This window comes from Apteryx mantelli, chromosome 5, assembly GCF_036417845.1.
Source record: "Apteryx mantelli isolate bAptMan1 chromosome 5, bAptMan1.hap1, whole genome shotgun sequence".
NCBI lineage: Eukaryota > Metazoa > Chordata > Aves > Apterygiformes > Apterygidae > Apteryx > Apteryx mantelli.
In genome coordinates, this window is record NC_089982.1 from 28,061,567 (window position 1) to 28,082,482 (window position 20,916).

The 20,916-nt window shown below is 34.3% G+C and overlaps 1 protein-coding gene across 2 annotated transcripts in view; it reads left to right on the plus strand.

The window, feature by feature from the left end:
• INTU (inturned planar cell polarity protein) overlaps window positions 1-20,916 on the plus strand; it is a 63,405-nt gene that overhangs the window by 36,929 nt on the left and 5,560 nt on the right. Inside the window, exons 5-14 of one of the 2 annotated variants that reach the window (XM_067297691.1) lie at window positions 1,499-1,617; window positions 4,743-4,832; window positions 5,405-5,482; window positions 6,610-6,799; window positions 13,884-13,937; window positions 15,388-15,450; window positions 16,501-16,722; window positions 17,276-17,698; window positions 18,231-18,328; window positions 19,045-19,234. In XM_067297691.1, the coding sequence (XP_067153792.1) occupies window positions 1,499-1,617; window positions 4,743-4,832; window positions 5,405-5,482; window positions 6,610-6,799; window positions 13,884-13,937; window positions 15,388-15,450; window positions 16,501-16,722; window positions 17,276-17,698; window positions 18,231-18,328; window positions 19,045-19,234 (1,527 nt within the window). The remainder of the gene's footprint in view (window positions 1-1,498; window positions 1,618-4,742; window positions 4,833-5,404; window positions 5,483-6,609; window positions 6,800-13,883; window positions 13,938-15,387; window positions 15,451-16,500; window positions 16,723-17,275; window positions 17,699-18,230; window positions 18,329-19,044; window positions 19,235-20,916) is intronic. The other variant, XM_067297692.1, reaches the window with a different exon arrangement.

The following is a 20,916-nucleotide window of genomic DNA, read 5'->3' on the forward strand; positions in this document are numbered from 1 at the left end:
CTTTAGTTCAGATACTTGAGAGCTCTGGTCAGGTTTTGAGTTGTGGGTTTTTTGGGGGGGAGGGAGGGTGTTTGTTTTTTACACTTTTAAAAAATGAGCTACTTCCCATTTATTAATTTCATTGTCCTTGGCCTATGAACTCCTTGGATAAAAGGGCACATTTCAACTTGCTTGGAAGACAGCTGATCTCCCTGGGGGGTGGTGTGTGCTGAACCATGCTAATTCATTAATATATATCTGGTGCAGCTACAACCTTTTGTTACAGTTGTCTTTTCTTTCCCTGGGAAAGTGTATAGATATTTCTCAAATGAACTTTGTGTAAAGGTCCCTGTTCATATGGGGGGGGGGGGAAGGTTTCTTTCTAGCCCTTTGCAATGCTGTAATTAGGAAATGGCATTTTTCCTGCTGAGGGATTGATTTGAGATAAAAAAATCCTTGTTACTAATGAGTATTGAAAAAGAGAGGTAATTAAATTGGATAAGAGTGCAGAGGTCCTTCTATATAGTTGCCAGGTCCTTCTATAATGGAACTTTACATTGTTTTAATCTTGAAAGAGAATTTTCTAACAGATTTTGGCACTGGCTGCATGTGCTTAGTGACATAAAAGAGGAAAGTCAAGGACTTCAGTGTTGCTTTTGTTTGTGCAGAAAGATAATTTCATGTCCTCTTCACATTGGATATGTTTAATATTCCACATTATTTCTGGCCTGTCATGACTTTGCAGAAAGCAATAAATGTGGGGAATCATTTGTTTGCTTATTATTATATACTTGAGGTTGCTGAAATAATTACTATAAAATTTTGGAAAATGCTTACATAATAAAATTAATTTAAAGGACTGGACAGAAAAATACTTGTCACAAATATTTATCTTTACTGACCTTCAGTTTCTTGCTGTGAAGCTGATGTCTTTAAGAGTATGCTGACATGTACAGTCAGAGTTTTGGTGATAAAATTGTTCATGATGGATGCACTAGCTGAGTATATACCTCAGTTATATTTTGTGCTATACATGTAAAGTGATTAGGTAGGGATGTATATAGAGATCATAGTTTTCATATTCTTATTTATTAATTTTAGAAGAGCTGTATGTTCGATCGACAACATGGCCCTTAAATAGCAATTTAAATATTGAAATAACCATACAAATATTAGCAATTTCTTGGAATCAGATTTGTTAACATTTAAAACAACGTACTTTAAACCATAAAAAGCAGTGGCCATATTGCATGTCAGTTTATGTTTCTCCATACAGTAATGATTCAAAATGAGTCCTATTTTTCTGTAGACAGAAAAGTTAATATTGTCAGAAACGTTCTTGTGTGTTTTATAACTTTCCAGTATGCCCAAGCAGACTAGTTTTGGTACCATCCAAAAATATATGATAAAAGCTTTCATGTTTAAAAAAAATTATGCCAGTAAAAAGTTTTTGTTAGCTTGTTTTCTGTGTTCAATTTTTTGTGCTTTGCTTAACTAACAGCTTGAAATTTCTTCACAGCAAGAAATTCTTTATCAGTACCCCATATCAGAAGCATCCCAAAAACTGAAAAGTGTGAGAGGAATATTCCTCACACTGTGTGACATCCTGGAAAGTGTTACTGGTACCCAGATTATCAGGTAAAAGCGTTTTGAAATTAAATGTTTTTATTCTTTTACAAATTTGTCCATGTAAAGAAAAACACACATAGGTTGTGCGTCTATTTCTAGACAAAACAAGAGTGACTGTATCTGTCAGGCAGTAATGCTTTAACCAGAACAGCATGAGTTGGTCTGCTTAGCCTGGATATACAGTGCACATATATTGATTTTGGGGGGTTTCCTTGTCATAGGTGTCAACAATTCAGTTTTTTAGTTTAGTGAGATTAATTTTAGATCCCTTCCTTAGATCTCTTAAAAAATCTCTGTCTAAACTCTAAACTGTGATTCTGTGGTACTGCTGGCAGACTGGAAATTCTACAGCAGCTTCATTCAAATTTTTAAAAAAGAAAAGGGAAAGTTAAACGTTATTCAGTTAAATCCATGAGTGTCTGTTACTTTTGGATTCATTTTATTTCACAATTAATTTGCAATGCATGAAAAATGTTTGTATCCACAGACCAGAACTCTAGTAAGAAGTCTGATAAAAATGACTCCTGAGCTTTTTTCAACAGGGTAGGGGTGGTGGAGACATGTCAAGGGATTATTGACTATTTAATGATAGCTGATTTTCTGATGGGATAGTTAGAAGTGAGATAGCAGGTATCATTTTTCAGTTTCACACTTCATCCCATTCAGAATTAATATGTCAGTTTACATCTCTTGGGGGTCTTGGGCAGACTGTCACCCCCCCACCGCAGCCTTAGGCGACACAGACGAGTCCAGGGCTGGTATAAAGAAAGCTGAATGTAAGTGCGATTCTAGCCCATGAATGAAGAGTAGAGGCACTAGTGCAGTACAAACCGTGAACAGCGCTGGCAATAATAAGGAATGCCTCAAAAGGCAAAGAGCGTGTTTAGTATGTTTAGATTAGGTTTTCCTCTGATAAATTTCTCCTTGTAAGGAGTTCGTGAAGTGCTTTTGAATGCTTTTGCTTACCAGAAAATTAATACTGGTTAACTTACTTTTGTTTTCATTTGTTTGTAATTGCTTCTTTTCATTTATTCTTTTCCCTAGACTTGTTGGTATCTTGGTATTTTGACTGAGAAGTTTTAACACTGTGCTTTAAGCATGCTTATAAATTTCTGGTTTATAAAAGTAAATGGATCTCCTTATAGCCTCTAAGGTACTTGCAGCCTTGTTACTTTACTTAGTGATCAATACAAATAGAGACTGACTCTGTCTTTTAGCAGCAGCTATCAAACTCTGGTTTTTGATCTTTCACATATGCCAGTATTTTAATGTAGTGCCCCATTAATTATCATTTAGATATGTTTTTTCCCTCTTAGACACTTAAATATTAATAATGGAAATTCTCTCCTATCAAGGCATTTTTGGACATGTCCAGATTTTTTTAAAACATCTAGAAAACAAATCAACCTGTTTGTTGATGTTCTATATATACAGTATTGTCAGAAAGCCAATACAGAAATCCATGACAGCTTAAATTCACCTTTCCTGATGAGGTTCTCAATTTCCCATTTTTAGATGAGTTCTAAAAATATAAAAACACTTCTGCTAGTCTCTGTGGGCTGTCCCATCTCTTTAAAAAAATGCAAGAGAGAATCTCCAGCTCTCCTATTTCTCCTTTTTGTATTAAAAGAGTAAATTCTGATTACTGTATCTGCTGATGTATCATGTACTGTTTTGGGACTGGGATGTTTATTTCTTTGTAATTAATTGCATTATGAGTATATAACCAGTTTTATTTTGAAAGCACTGTAGGACACGTGAAGGGTGAAAAGGTTTTAGTGACCTGTTGAAATATTAATGAATTTCATAATGAAATTACATTATTATAACTTTATTCAGTACCGCCTATTTTACAGTATTAGAGTGAATCAGTGAAGCAATTTAATCATGAAAACAACCTAAAAATTAAATTATTTGTTTTTTCAAGCTTACACAAGTTATGCTTTTTTCACTTTGTACCAGTTGTATCTTACATCCTTATTTAACATGTCTAAGATCATAAAAGAACAGTGGGGAAAGTAATGCTTTTGTAATAACTTGCTAGATATTCTGTGGTCTGTGAAACCATTAGCTCTAGGATGGTACACCCATTAAGTCTGCTTGCTGTTTCAATCTCCCATCATAATAGTATCTTAACTTTTAAGAAGCACCGATAAACTTATCTTTCATTCACAGGAATCCTAGGGGTCAGAGAGATACTACAATCTAATCTTAAAAATGGGGAACTAAGTAACTGAGTCTGTTAGTGACCTGTTCACAGTCACAGAAGTCTATGACACAGCCAGCAAATAAATTCAGACTCTAGTCTCAGCTGAGGACATCAACCAAATTTCCTTCCTCACTTTAGAATTGTTAAAAATTTAGTGTTGGAGGTATTTACAGACCTTTAAAATGACTTGCGGGTTTAGCAACAACCAGTAAATTTAATCTAATACTCACACCATAATGTGTGACTTGCTGATAATTAGAACATTGGGTCTCATTCTGTTGCATGTTCTCACCCATTCTGTGTTAAAATTAAATTCTCTGGATCTTTCTGGGATTTGTTAGCTCTGTAGAGCTATTTTCTATAGAGGGAAATAGTATAGTAATTCAAGATTATGTTTGTCACTCAGGTAATATGCTCAAATGCCCCTTGCCCAAATGCTCAAAACCTACTCATAGGATCTCTAAATGATTGTGTGAAAAACCACTATGTTCAGAATCTTCATTAGGACCTCTAGTTATCTCAGTTTGTGCTGAAACTACATTCATTTTTTAAGTTAATTATGTTAAAGCTAGACAGGTGTATAACAGGAAGACCTTTAAAGAGCATCTTCTGAATCATTCAGAGGATTGTGGTGATTCAGTAATGGTTGTTAAACCTTTATATTTGTACTCCAAAATATTGTTAATACTGGTGTGATCTTTTACTTGGAATAGAAATCAAGTCCTGAGCATTTCTAGCAGTTTATCTTGGAGGTGCTTTAACTTCTGTAATAATTAATGTATTATCTAGCCCAATTTCATGCATGTTATTTTAAACGAGCATAAGACTTCATATATAAAATACATATGAATCGTTATGACACATAATGATCATCTCTTATAACTTCATAGTGTTAATAGAAGTATTTATGGCTTAATTTTTCTAGTTCCTCCCTTTTCTTATGTGAAAAACTGGTCCAAGTTGTTTACTGGAAAGAATCTGACAAGTTGCTTGTAATCGGTCTTCCTGAAGAAAGGTGAGTTTCAGATACAATGCTTTTTTTTCCTCCCTTTAATTTTAATTTATTTCCCATTTTTACCAAATACTGTTCTCAAATTGCACTATTCTTCTCCTATCAAAAAGTGAGAAAGGGAGGGCTTACAATGTACTCCTTTTACTATAACTATTTTCTATAGCTGTGATCCCACTTAGTCTTCATTTTTTTTTTTGATTGACTTTGTTCACATCTTTTATATATTCCTTTAATCTTATTAGATCTCAGAAATACATGTAGGCTGGAGATTGGTAATTTTCAGTGTTTAATAAAATCAAGTCCTGATTAGGTATTACTGAATAACTGCAATAATATTACATATCTATGTGTTCTAGGAGGCAAGAACTCCTGAAATTTTATTTTCAGCTTTACTACTAATCTCTGTGCGATCATGGGCAAGTCACTCAAAGGAAATCTCTTAGACAGTCCTATAAAGTATTTTTTGCTTGCAATATATCACTAGTTAAGAATGCAGCTTTTCAAAAAATGCCTCTGCTAATTCATAATAGTTAAACATATATAAACATAGATGTGCTTCTTTTTGTTTTGTTTAGTGTGCCACTTTCTCAACTGAGGAACATGACTGCAGATGTTGTGAAGACCTTAAAATTTATGTACAGTTCTTTAGACAGGTGAGTTCTTTCTGAAGTATTTTCCTTTCAGTCACTTGTTTTTCATTGATGCTCACTCAAGAAGATGTCCAGCATCCATTTTTAACATGGATTTTTTTGCATGCTCTTTTACAGTTATGCAAAAACAGGATTCTGTTGTTCTCAACTTTGTTTTATACTAGTAAGACTTTTAAACTGTCTCTGAGTGTTACTCCAGAAAGTTTTGTCCCTGATTATGTTAAGTCATTCGCATAACTTAAGTCACTAGATGTCAACAGCACTCTGCAAATGTTACCTTTTGTGTTAGGGGACTGTCTGTAGAACATACATATAAATCTCAGTGTTGTATTTTTAATAAAATAAACACTCCAGAGTTCTCAACTTTATTTGGCAGAGTGACTATCCTCCTCTGTGTTTGGAAATCATCCAGAAAATTTTCAGTCTGACTGTAATCTAAATAGTATTGCCAAGATGGGCTATTTATATGCTTGTATTCAATTCAGGGTTAAAGTGTATATGCCGTAGAGAAAATCATAATAATTATATTACTTCTGTGCTGTTTAATAAAGAAAAATATTCTAGACAGAATAATCTGACATAACATCAGGCCTTATTTTTTTCTCATGACATTTTTAATGTCACTTCACAACAAGGAGCAACTTTTATATGTTATACTGGCAACTATTTAAATGCATCTCAAAAAAATGCAGCTTTGAATATGAGAGGTAATATAGTTAATTTTGATAGAAATGCAAGGGGCCATTTAGAATGCTTTTCCACAACTCCTGAAGAAAAAATGAAGAGTGTTATGACACAGTGATCTGCAGCACAACAAAAATAGTTAAATAAATGATTAAAATACAAAACAAGGTGGACTTTCTCAGGAAGAAAGCTGATCATTGTCTCATCTTCAGTTACTCTAAGACACTACTATGACACTGTACTGCTTTTAGCAAGGCAGGGGTTTTTTTGTGTGTATGTACTGTCCTGGATACTAGCCTAGTGTTTTTTTCATGCTTACAGAGGATGTTCAAAAAAAATCCAAATGAAGTATCATGCTGTAAAGAGCCTGCTATAGCACAGAGGGTTATATAAACAAGTTACAAGTTTCTTGATGTTATTCTAACTTGGAGTTCATGTTTGTTCAGTGCTTTTTGCCAGGTGGAAAATGTTTCTCGCCTGGATCATTTTTTCAACCTGTTCTTCCAGCGAGCACTTCAGCCTGCAAGACTCAATGCAAATGCCAGCCCCAGTGCTCAACACTATGATACTTGCAGTGCTTTATTCTTAGACAATCTCCCAGGCCTGCGCTGGCTGACATTGCCTCGGGAAATCAAGGTAATCTCATTTTCAGATCTCTTCAAGAATTATATGAGAGGCCAAAAAATTTGACACAGGTCTTACATATACCTTCTGCTATTATTGTGTAATTTACATAAGTGCTTTACCCATCTGAGGCCATCCATTTTTCTGCAAGATCCTTCTGTGGATTACGTTTCAAACTACGCATTCATTTCCCTAGGAAACATTGCCATTATGAGTGTAGATTGGTGACTTCACTTGACAGTTATCTGGGAAGAGAACATGACAAAGGATTTAAGCCTTCTGTTAAATAAAAACATCTTTAACAAGTAGCAAATACAGTGGGGATAACAATTTCTGGTATGTAACTTTATGCTTGATTTTGACCATATAAATATTTTTCCAGTAGAAAATATTACTCTAGAAGCCCAAGTGCAGCTTGTGATTTAGTAGAATTATAAAAAGATTTTGCAAAATCAAAATAAATACCCATACAACATTTGTTTGGCACCATATAAGTACACCTCTTCTGCACCATTTGATTGTCTGATTACCTCCCAATTAAAAACAGAGTTCAGCTTTAAGCAGTGGTAAGAGAAAAGCTAGATCACAGTAAGTAGCATATAGAGCTTTCAGTCTTAAACCTCAATTTCATGAAATGACTTTAAGAAGTTAATATAGGGATCATTGGATAATTATTAGTAAAGAAATAATTTTGAAATAAAAATAATAGATGCTATATATATGGGTACTGCATAACCCCGTTCAAGTCTTCTGTGAAGTAGTTTTCCATATATACTATAGAATTGACTTTATTTGACAAACTATATAAAGGTGGTATCTCTCCCAATTAAAACAGTTGTAACAATTTTTGTACTAGGGAAAAATCTCAGTTTCAGCAGTGGAGTTGTTAGGTCCAACACAAATTTAATCAGATATTTATGGTATTATTTTGAATTACATGTTTAAGTTATGCAAAATGAAAAATTTGTAAGAGGGGCTGCAAATAGGAAGGCTTTGTCTTACTGGGTGGCAGATTCTGTAATGCTGTTCCAGCATGGTTTGGCTCTGCATGGACAAGCAAGACCAAGTTGTGCTGTACAATGTAGCTGGCAGACAAGCTTGTTGTAATATCTTTTATCAACACAGTAAGTTCTGCAAAGTGAACAGGACCCAGTCCTCAGACAATGTAGGGAAAAACTTTTATGAAATTACATTTAGGACAAAAGCTGATAATTGTGTCTTATGTACAGAAAGTGTCTCTGAAATGTTTTCTTTCTCTTACACTTTTTCTTGTTGTGTACACAGATCATCTTTCACTCCCTCTTTTTTAAAAAGCCTGTGGATACTTTTTGTTAATTATGGTGTCAAATGTATTCTTTAATAACACAACTTTGTATGCATTTGTTCAGAAACAAACCAAAAGAAAATTTTCCCTTGCCCTTTCAAAGGGCTACTAGTTTCCAACTTTTTTCTCAATATTTTCATGTTACAGTTAGTTATATACTGACATAATATCACTACATGAAGGTTACGTATTCTAAATAAGGCATTGCTAGAACATGTTTTGATCTGACAGTAGGTTCAGATATATATGCTGGGTTTTGCTAGGTGCAGCTTGACTGTTGCTTTATTTTCATTTTTACTGAAAGTACACAAGTTAATCTGTACTTTGAAGACATACAGATCATGAAGAAATGACTACTTTTAAGTGTCTCATCAAAAAGACCTTCTGGGACATTTGTGTGGCATAGAGTAGGTAAAACCTCTTTCTTTGGCCAACCTACTCCTACTTTCTCTGTTTTCTCGCATAAAATACTATTCGTGGAAGATGGGTAAGGTCCACTCACAGAAATAAAGTTAGGCTGTGATAAGTGATATGCTGGCAAGGTTCACCATAATTATAAAGTACTATCTATAATCCTGTATTTTTCCTTATCCTTCTTTGCACAATGCAATCTTTTAACTATAGTTTTAAAATCAAATCTACCTTAACTCTAACCAAGAAGCTCAATTACATAAGAAGCTGTGTCTAGTTAGTTGAAAATATTTTACTTCACTGATATATGTGCAAATTTTATTTACTATATGTACAGTCAGATAACAGACTTTTAAATTGTCCCATAATGTTGAGAAGTTTTGTTGTGGTAAAACACATAATACAGTATTATAACATTCTTGCTTGAATGAAAACAATTCACTTCTGAACAAGCTATTTCATGGCAGTTTACCAACAGTGAACTGAATAGAGAAGCAGCTAGTCTTCTGAGTTGCAATACACAGTGCCTACCAGAACCTGTTTTTATAAAGGAGACGGTTCCAAAACCTCCTTTGCTTTGATGGTGTAAAGGCATTCCAATTCTGCATCACTGGTCAGACTCAGATGTCATAAATTCCACCTTTCTGCAAGGATCCTTGGGCCCACTCTCTCCTAATAATGAACTGAACCTTTGTTAACCCCTCCAAATTGCTTTTAAGAAGCCCCTACCTCCCTGTTGACTAGGCTCAGTGGTTTAAGTGGACTGTAAGCTGTCAGAATATGGTCTCACTTCATTTTACACTAGTCTTGGATAAGAATGTTTGCAGTTGTGTTAAAACAACTGTATAGCTTTGAAATACAGGTATTTCCCATTAACAAATTTAAACCAAAGCATACAATGGTAACAATAAATAACATTCCTTTTCTGACCTGTGAAGTTTGCACAGTATGTCATAAACTTTTTACAGTCTCATGTTTATTATATATTATGTGCATACTTGCATATTACTGTTGACTGAACAGTGATATGAAAATCCATTAGAAGCAAAACCTGGATTTTTAGTTGGCGTGGATTTTTAACTAGACTTCCCCATCTTACTTAGCTGTAAACCTTCTCTGTATTTGTTAAAGATGAACAGTTGTCTATAGCATAAAACAATGAACACTGAAGAAGTACTGTACCAGACACATAGTTTTAGAAACATTTTCATTATCATGTCTCAGATTTTGCTTTTTTATTTTTTATCCCCCATTCCCCCCACCCCCCCAACTTTAAACTATTCTTCATTTTGGTAAAGAAAACTCTAATCCAGGCTGATCCAAGTTCAGTGCAATGGTAGCATTAAAACCCTTTATGGCTTTGAAGATGGTTTGTTCAACAATTATTTCCATTATCAAATATATATGTATTGCAAGCATCACTAACCCAGGCTAGAGGAGGCGTGTTGATTATTTGACTGGTTTGGAGCCCTACAGTTAACTTTATAATAGCGTGCTGAGAACCATTCTCTTTTATGCTTGCATACTTTAAATAGAACCTTTTATTATTTAAAAAATATATTCTGATAACAGAATTGAAAAGCAATCTTCTTGTTGAATCACAGGGTCAGTTTATAAAGAATGTGAATTCTGTCCCTTTTCCAAGGTACATATAGCAAATCATATATTACTGAGGAAGAGAGACTCATTTCTGCAACAGAAAGCAGATATGCATACATTCTTTTGAGTATGAATTAAATTAGCTACTCCTAAATGCAGCTCATAACTTGCAATGTTAATAGGACTACACATGACAAGTGATGGTTGTGATTCTTTCTGGTATTCAGACCTATTATCTATATCTATAGCCTATGGATTTTAATCTGTATCTGTGTACTAGCTGCAAGCACAAAATCTGCTGTGGAGATGAGAAAACTCAGTTTCTACAACGAGGTATTCGTTTCCCAGGATGCTGTTAAAGGTAGTTTTGCAGATGGTTTATATGTAATTATGTAGAATAATTTTAGTTCTGAATTTCTAAAACCTTTGGATCCCTTAGCATCTTACAGCTTGCAGCTGTCTTTTGGAAGTCTCTTGCTTGCTCTGAATTAAAGAATCCAGTCAGCAATTTCATAATGATAATAAATCTATTAATATTCTGGGAGATAATTTCAAGAAACTGAGGATTTTATTTACCTTATATGTAGCTCTAGTACTTCTCTTCAGTTGTTTTTAATGTGACATATTTCTTAACCATTTTGGAGTTTTTTTAGAATCAGTTTAAACATTCATACATTCCAAGCACCTGCTTTTTGTTTGGATAGAGCATGAAGACTTGGGGTAGCATCAGCCTCACCTTGTTTTAGATCTGTGATACAAATGGCTACAGTTGAGCTACTAATCCTAAACTCTTTCTGTTAGTAAATGGGGACAATCTGGCACTTTATTAATCTGATTTATTTTAGTAGTAACTCATCTGATCTACTTCAGATGTTTACTTTAGTATTAGATGAATCATCCTTAGTACTCCTGTGACAGCATTGACTTCATCTGCATTAACTATGAAAACAGCCTGGAAGGAAAGGACTCAAATAGAGATCTCTATACTGTAGGTGTTTAAATGCAGTCTCATTCAAGGAATTAAACATATAACTGTCTAAGTAGCTATTGTCTAAATCATCTGGCCTTTAATGAGACATATATTTCAAAATTGTTTTATTTAGAGTGGTCATTTAACATATAATATAAAATCAAGTTCCCATTGAAAAGATAATCTTCCATACAATGCACATTCTGAAATTGCAGTGTGGTAATATTTTATATATTGTCCTTGACTCGAGAAGCATTACGTACCAGTCACTGCAGTAAGGCACAGTGGACCTCCCAGATTTTCAGTCATTTCACTTCGGGGCCTAAAGTGGATGAATAGTAACATTCAGAAATGTTCACTGAATCTAGGATTCATCTTGCTTTCATGATACTTAAATATTTTCAACTCTGCAATTAAGATTTTATTTTCTACATCATCTGAAGAGTTGTTTGAATATTATAGTTACAAATCAGTATGTGTATGGCAGTTTTTACAAAAATTCAGGGCAAAAAAGAATTAATTAATCTGGAATTGTGTTTAAAATATGTTAGCCTTATCATAATAGAGTTTACTTTTTAGTGAGTATTTGCCATTGTTTAATGCAAATGAAATAGCTAAGAAGTCTCAAACTGAGAAATTTTCTTTTATGGAAGGACCCAAAATATTTGTAAGCCTGTAGATTTGCAGTTTTAATTCCTAAAACAACGATAGTAATCTGAGAAGACCATTACCTAAACTTATCTCATCAGCAACCACAAAAGAAATGAAGGTTGTATTCACTGATTATAAAGAGATTATGTGGTGGAAAATTAAAACTGCTTCTCAGAATGGCACCACAAAGGGATTGACCTGAGGTGTTCAAATGTCCTTAACTCTGCAGTGGCATGCTCTTTAATTTATAGGGTCTTTATTTGAGGATAATCTTAACTAAGGCTTTCCTGGTTTTCTGATACTTATGTTTAATGAGAAAGATCTCATGTATAATTTTCATATACGTGTGTCGGGGGAAGAGATGAAGTTGTAGGTCTTTCAATGTTAATATTGATAGGGTTTGCAGAATTATTTCAGGTTTGTTATTGTTCAGTAATAAAAGTTGCTGTGGACATTGCAAGGCATGTATCAATGAACTGTCGCTCATTTCTTCACAGATTTCCATTTGCAGGTGGGGCCTTCTGTCTCCTTTCTCCATAATGTGAATTTTCTTCTCCTATATCTTTAATAGACCTATAATAATTACGCTTTCCACACTGCCCCACTGTATGTATCTAGATACAGTTTTAATAAATGAGCTTGAGGCTGATGTTGGGGGAACTTTTAGTTAGACCTGTGCTTTTATAATACATATGTATGGACACTCTGTTTGTGTTATGTGTTTAGCTATCAAAGTACATATTTTTAAAGCGTCTCAGAAAAGTTTCTTTCGTGTCTTAACTCCAGACCTAAATCTGCTAACCAAGTGAAAAATCTAGAGGGTTGCACATATTCTTTTCCATGCCCATCCACTCACTTGCAAAATCCATGCTGCTGTAACTGAAGGGAATAAAATGATTATGCAACATGTAGTTGCAGAATATGGTCAGTCAGCAATCTGTGTTTCAAATGTAACAGTGCATCTCTAACTATTGTCACACATTTTTTCCTATCCAGGAAATAACACTTTTTTTTTTTTCTTGTACTAGTTGGTGATGAATCTTTTTTCCTGCATGTTTTTTTCTTTTTTTCTCTCTCAAGTTTCTGTAGCGGGACTCTGCTATACTTTGTTCTCTGTTTTACCTTGCAAGTTGTTTTCTTTCTTGTGAAATTTGAAGTTTTAGATTTTTTTTTTTAAACAATTTATTTCATATGTATGATTTGGACATGTATTTCTCAAATTATCTTAGGTCATCCACAGTTTCAAGAAAAGTTCTGTTCTTGCAGAAGATGAAATTTCCGGTAGATAAGTTTTGGTGAAGATGTTTATATTGTATAAAGAATATAAAAATAAAAACATCAGTTCTTTCTTGGACAGAAAGCCATTTAAATCTTAACTGGGGGAAAAGCTGAGAGTTTAGTTAGTTGCTGAATGCCGACAGCCTAGCTGACATTTCTCTAAATTTGAAAAATTGTCTCTATTTCCATTAGAAGCAGCTTGTTTACATAGCCCCAAAAGTGCGTCATGGTGGGTTTTAAGTTCTTTTCATTAAGTAGCACATTTATGTCATGAACTTCAGTGGCTAGTACTGTGTTCTTTAAAGGACAGTATTTTTAGTAAACCTTAAATTAACCAACAGCTCCTGTATCTAAAGAAATAACAAAAGTTTAAAGCTGTTTCAGTAGAACAAAGGTAATGTGTGAGAAAGTTTGGGGAATTTCTAAAGACACAAAAACTAAATCCATCATGAAAAAGATTTTTCTAATAACTCAGTTGGATACAAAAGTTTGCCAGATTTCAGGGTTGTCTCTAGCCTTCAAAGCATAGTCTCTAGACTTCATGTTTTAATACAGGCCAAAAGGAAGATTGACATCTCCTTTGTACAGAACAGCAGGTTCAGGAGGCAGACAAGCAGAGAGATTTTTACAGTTTCAAAGACGAGGGAAATATACAGAAATTGAAAAAGATTCTTCTTTAGTCTGATGAATTGAAGTGTTCTTGATGTTTGATATTGCTAGTGAAAAGTATATGCATTTTTACCATTCAGTCTGTACTTTTGAATCCTCATTTTGTAAGACTAGCAATTTAAAGAGAGCTATGCTATTATTGTAAGTAAATGCCTTGGAAATTTCTATTAAAATGTACTCTTTAAATATTTCAGATGGAAATTGACACAGCCCTGAGTGATCTGGAAGCAGCTGATTTTGCAGAGCTGGTAAGTGTTTTTCTTTTATTGTTTTTGTTTGCAGTGCCCAGAATCTATTTGCCTTGGTCATATTCAGTAGTTTTAAAAAAGTACTAACTCCAAATCCATCCACATTTTTAATAAAGTGGAAATCAAAGCAAAGATGTACTATATTATTCTTGTTTTAATAGATATCCCAATCTTACCTATTCTGTTTATTCTGAATTTTTCTCCATGGTTAACGTTGTAACTATATTATAATGTTATAGGATTAGTCACTGAAAACCTATGGTCTACTATAATTCAAGCCCATGAGATGTCTAGCTTAGCTAAAAGGACACTGTCATTTGAACATACCTGTTGTTTGTTGTTGTTGTTTTTTTAATTAAAAATCTGTATAGATAACTCTCCTTTTCAAGCAATTGCAAATACAACTGAAAACTGCTGTGGAGCACTAAGAACTAAACTTACCAGTTTTAAGAAAGTTATAAAAGTTATATATATCCTAACAGTGTTAAGGAGAAAATAGTAGTTTACTTGAGTATTACTTGCTGTGCATGTATAGGACAGTAAGATGAAAATGTATTGAAATTTCTGAGTTTCCTTTTTTATAAAAAATATTTCTTAAACCTGTGTTCCAGAACAATTATTTTAAAATTATGTTCTTGTAAGTATGTTATACTCAGACATAAAGAAAATATGTTTAATCACATATTTAGCATAAAAATTTGGGCATACATATTCTTAATTACTAAAAGATACTTAAATACTAAAATACAAGGTAGGCAGACATATAATCCATGTTGTTTAACTCTTACCTATGTCTTAAGAGGTCACAATAAAGAAAAATCACTGTACTAACCAAAGTGGGTGAATGTTTACAGAAAGTGATGTCTGCAAGTAGTATTTTATTACAGAGAAATTGATTGCACTCACTTAGTTTAAAATCTACAATATCCACTTAAAGTTAGTGTTACGAATCTGAGAGCATTGAGCATCTAAATTAAAAGATTAATGAATAGGTGTATTTTGGGTAACAGTTCAAATATCGCAAAAAAAAAAAAAGCTTCGACTTGGAAGTTTTGCTCTAAGAGGGCCCTCTGGTGTCAATAGTTATGCTTCATCTGCTGCACTGTTAAGAACTTTGAGAATTAGCTTATGCTACAAAAATAGTTTATAAAAACATAAGAATTTAGGAAACCTGAGCATTGGTATTCTGAGCTGAAAACTGTTGGAGAAAACGGTAGTTTTTTGTATTGATGAAAATCAATAATGAAAGCTAAAAGCTTCCTGCATTACTTAGCTCTTTGTTCCACTGCCATCACTGCCTTTCTGATGTCATACTGATAATAAAAAGAAGCAGTCAAAAATGAAATTATTAAAAAGACATTGATTACCACTGACTGGAAATAGTTTACTTACATTCACTCAGTAAAAGAAAAATTCTGAATTAGAAATTATACCATGCTCTTGTTCACAGTCTGAAGATTACTACAACATGAGAAGACTGTATATGATTTTGGGTTCTTGTCTCTTCTACAAGGTAATATTATTGATTAAGACTAGAGGTTAGGAAAATACAATGTCTGGAAATCTAACCCAGTCATGGATTAACTCTTTGCAGAACCTGAGAAATATGAAAAATGTAAGATTGCTTTAAGTGTGTAATGTTTGAAGCAGACCTAAAACTGAAGCATTGTAACAAAGTAAAATATTTGATGTCATGTGGCGATATGTAGTATGTGGTCAGTAAGAACAAAATACTTGTTTGAAACTGTTCTATGGAAATTTTGTATGTGGTTCAAGGATTGAAGAGAGACAGTAAAGAGAGATGAATGACTCAATTCAAACGAGACTGTATGATTGTCTAATAGCACTGGTTTTGCTTGCTGCCATTATTTAAAAAAGGACAACAGGTGGTCTGTCTTTAATCTGTATTTAATCACAGACTTGAAAAATTGGATCAACAGCTTTTTCACTTTGGCATCATTTGTAATTTTTTTTTTTTAAGTACAGCAATATGGAAAAAAATGAAGATAAAGCCTTTGCTTTAAGAAAATTTACATTTTAAGGATTCTTTCATGCAAGCCAGTAGTGCTACGGGACTAAACTGTCAGCATAAATGTAGTTTCACAGTATCTACAATAACTTTGCTCTAACTGTAATCTCATCAGTGCTAGAAACACTGTTGTACTACATAACTTATTTGGAAAATTTATTAATTCCAGTTAGAGCTCAGTATTTTGGTAGGCAGGAAATGAGAATTAAAACATCTTAACTCTGTAGCTAGTTTTGTAAATAGCCGTTTTGCAAGCTGTTAACCATACATTTCCTAGTTTGTCTTTGATAACTTGCATACATGTTGATGTTTTAATTGTGTTTACATTTCAGTATTTAGATCTTCCGACGTGGTGCAAAAGCTCAGAATGGTCTTTGTTGTACAATTGTATACCAAAAAGATAGTTCCTGGCCAGAAAGCTTATAATCTCAATGCGTGTAGAGCATAGATATCTCTAGATGAAAAGTACTCTTAAGTGATGTGTTGTTGTTGTATTTCTTACTGAATATACTTCCTTTTCTGTGTTTAACTAAGGGTTACTTGATTGGTAATCACTTGCCAAAGGAAGATCTTATTGATATAGGTTTATATAGTCGGCACTATTGTCTGTTACCCTTGGCAGCAGAACAGAAGATTGGTCAGCTAGTGATATGGCGGGAAGTATTTCCACATCATCATATCCAGCCAAGTGATGCTTCAAGTCCTACAGGATACAGGGAACCTGAAGCAAGATACTTTTTATTGATAGTTGGCTTGGTAAGTTAATGTTTCCAGTATGCCCGATCTCTGATGTTCTGTTTTGCTTTTGTGTATTGTCTGTTCAGTATGATCATATATTACCATACATTAATTTAGTGATTTTACAAAATATCTTTATTGTAGCTGTTTCAGGGGATAGCATTTCTTAGAGAATAGAATTATTTAAACAATGGTTGTGAAACCTGCAAGTTTAATTATAAATTCTCATTATTTCTATGTCTTTTTACTTCAGTTGCAAATGTTTTTACTTTTATAATCTTAAATTTTCAGACAATTCTTTTAAGAAATGTGTTTTTAAAAACAACCAATGAGTATGGAAATGATAGTTTTTATGTTTGCATTGTAACTTGGTTAACATGGTAACAGAAAGATTTCCTTGGACATGATTTTGATTTTAAAAAAACAAAAACAAAAACCCCACTGTTCTGGTGAGGAGGAGGAACTGTTGAACATAGTGCTGTATTCTGTCCAAATATTAGATGAGATATAAATCTAATACAGTACACGTATTTTAAACCAAAAGCTAATATTCCTACCTCCATGTTTACAGAGACACTTCATGCTGTGTGTTCTGCTGGAGGCAGGCGGCTGTGCATCGAAAGCCATTGGGAATCCAGGACCAGACTGCATATATGTAGATCAGGTCAAAGCCACAATACTTCAGCTGGAAGGAATAGATGCCAGCATAGAAGAAAGGCTAGATTCTCCCTCCGTTCCACCTTTATCTTGTGCCGACTGGTTCCTTCCTGCAACACATGACAAAGTAGAGAGCTTGACAACCTCACCCATCCTAAGCAAGCTGCAAAGTACTTCCAAAACAGTAACTGCTCCAGCAAGCAAAAGGACCCTGTTTGGTGACTCTTCTTTAATGACACGTAAGCCGAGTCCTACAAGAACCAGTGGGGGACCTGACCATGGTAATGAAGGTCCTGCAGAAGATGGAAGCAGTAATCCACAGTCTGTATCAGATCAGGTCTGAGAACAGGGACAAAGAGAATTGTAACATTCTGGTGGGCCTGAGGGAGGTGGTAATTTATTTAAGGTATACTATTATTACTTATTATTTAAAAATTTAGTAACTAACTTTTAAAGAAAAACATAGCTTAAAAAAATCTAAGAGGCCTTGAGGTCAGTAGAAAAAACTTTTGTTGACTTGTTTAAGTTTTGGGTCAGCCTCGCAGTCATCACATTTCTTTTATCTTGATTATCATTGCTTCTAAATATGTGGTTTGTGGCTAAATTAGGCACAGCTGTGTTGCAAACAGCAGAAGTAAATGGAGAATATCCCCAAAATAATAGCATAAACAGAAGTGATCAGGTCAACCTGCTGTACAGTTGTACAACTGCTGCTGATCCATTTTAGCCCAAAATAGAGTACAGGCTATAAAATACATTTATACAAGTTGATGCAACTGTTTGGGGCATTTTTTTCAATACTACCTTATTTTAATTTTTCTCACTAAGTGTGCTTTCTCTGCTAGTTCATCTGTCTATTTGTTTTTCAGGTCTCTAAAAAAAAACATACCCTACCAAATCCATTTCATTTAGGAAACATTAAAAAGAACCTTTCAGAGAAAGATGCAGAACTTTATAACACTATCAAGTAAGAATTTATTTTTTATTAAATATTTCATTTTAAAGGCCATATTCATATGCTTTTTTCAAAGACATGCAGATCACACATGTTCTTGCATAATTTTAACCAAACCAAAACTTTCCTTTGCAAGGCTTCTGAAAAGTGAAGCTCTTTAATGGAGAGTGTTAATTAGAAAAGAAAGCTGTTTCTCAAGAGTATGTCACTGGAATGGATGCACATTCCACATACATAACTTTTGAACTTCAAATAAATTAATCTGCTGGGACCGCACATATACCTTGTGCCTCTTTGTACCTCTAGGTGGGTGTGCAAAAGACAAAAGAGCCATGACCATGCTAGTTCTCTCTCGTTGCTTGTGACTGCACAGACAGCTTTGGTGTTTTGTGTGAGCTCTAAAGAAAGCCTTCCTTACCTCACCCCGCAAGCTTTTATTTCTCCTTCGATTTTCCTTTTTTTTGATGAGAATTGTTGGGAATGTAAGTGCGGTATCTAACTAGTGCCATAGTCACTTTTAAAAAAAAAATTTTGAGTGTTAACAGTCCAAATTAGCAGGATTTCCTTGGTATAGAAATAGGCACTTTTGCAATGTCTGTATCCATTTTTGTACTCTACTGTAGCTACCAGAGAAACAATTCTGTTTTAAGAAGCACGAGTATATGTTGTGTAACTGAAAAATCATTCAAAATTATTTGAATATTAAATGAATTTTCCTATTTTTGAAGGTTGACATCTGGTCCTGAGAATACCCTCTTCCACTATCTATTTTTGGAAACAATGCAAGGAATCTTTATTACTCCAACTCACCAAGAAGTAGCACAGCTCGGTGGCTCCATCCACCCTCAGTTAATTGAGAATTTCCATCGTTGTTGTCTTTCAATTCGTTCCGTTTTCCAGCAGTCCTTAAAGAAAGAAGTATGAAAACTTTTTCTTTCTTCTGTTTTGCTCTCTACTTATATTCTCAAATCAGTATTTCAAGATTGTTTCCACTTCATTATTTAAATAGTCCACTAGCAGGAAAGACTTTGTGTATGTCTGTGGTTATTTAAAGTACCTGGTGTTTTTATTCTTTAGGGCAGTTTCTCCCTCTGATTGTCCAACAAAGCAGGCATGCAATAAGCACTCTCCTCCCCTCAAAAAGTGCTCTCAGAATGAATATGCTATGTATCCAGTGTAGCATTTTCTTTTTCCATTCGATGTTAGGACTCCTGCTTGTAACTTAGCAAAAAGTTTCACACACTGGGTTCAAGAATTATAAGTAGCAGAAGAGGGGTTTTCTAGCCATTTTAAGGCTTTGGGGAGGTTTCATATTGGCAGCAAGGGAAATTTAAGCCCTGTTTTTTTTGCAGAAATTATTTCATATGGGCAGTGACAGTGCGGTCCCCCCTCACTGCCCTGTCAGTGTAAGAGGGCATCTCTGAAGGGAAAAGGGTAGTTCATTCTGATTGCTTACACATTTTCCACCTGCTCATGTTTGTAATAGTTTGTTCATACAGATATTTGTCTAGCAGAAGACTGGCTGTAATGGTCAATTACTTTTAATTATGCTGCCAAATAATCTCTTTTGGATCATAGATTAGGTGGGATGGCAGAGTAGGTAAGGCTTTTTCTCTTTGCAAAGATGCCACTTCCAGCCTTGCTCTGGACTTGGGCTGAAGCCTGATGTCCCACGTGCTCTATGTGGGTACTTGGCATTTAGGATAGACTCAAAGATGGACAGATCTAATGTCAGCAGCTGCCTTGTGTGTGATTATAAATTTCTGTTTACTCTAAATGATCCCTCTAGAGTAAGGTGATAATAAAAATGCAGAAATCTAAATGATAGGCATAAGAATCATTTTATGAGACACTGCACTCAGATCAGATATTTTGTGTTCAGTTCACATTTTATTTTGCTAAAAGCCTGGTTTGTTAGTTGCACTGTTGATTTTTAATGACTTGAATCAAATCAGAATAACAGGTCATCCCTGCTCCTAATTTGTGACCTGTTCAGTCTCTAGGAAAGAGAAATAATTACATATAAACCTAAGGAGAATACTGTATATCAGTTGCATTTTTAGATTCTAAAGGGACAATCTAAGGTAAAAAAAGAAGAAGTAGCAGCCCTAAGCTGCAGGCTTTCGGCCAGTAGTGCAGTGCTGATTATGAGGAATGGGAGATAACAATACAAATTGAATAAATGCCGTTTGCAAATACCAGTATAATTTTTCTTCATGTTTCCTTGAAGTTACCAAAGAAGTCACTTCTGATTAGACTGATGTGCCTCATAAATCATCTAGGATTTTTAAGTATTAGAAAAAAAGTTAAGTTGTTGGAATGTTCTGTCAGTTTCATATGACACTGATGTTCGGGCTGAGTGGGATTTTGACACAGTCATGTATTTTGGGCACTTCTGTTGGGAGATATAAAAATTCAAAAGCAAGCAGAGGGACAAATGATCAAATTGCCTTTGGTAACAATTGTTAAAGAGACAGAGTTTTTTTCAATTTTTAGTTCAAACCAAAAATACCCGAACAAAGAAACAATTCATGTGTACCAGGTGTAACTAATAGAAAGTGAAAAGTCATGCTAGAAAGTGAAAACCTCTGTTTGGGCCA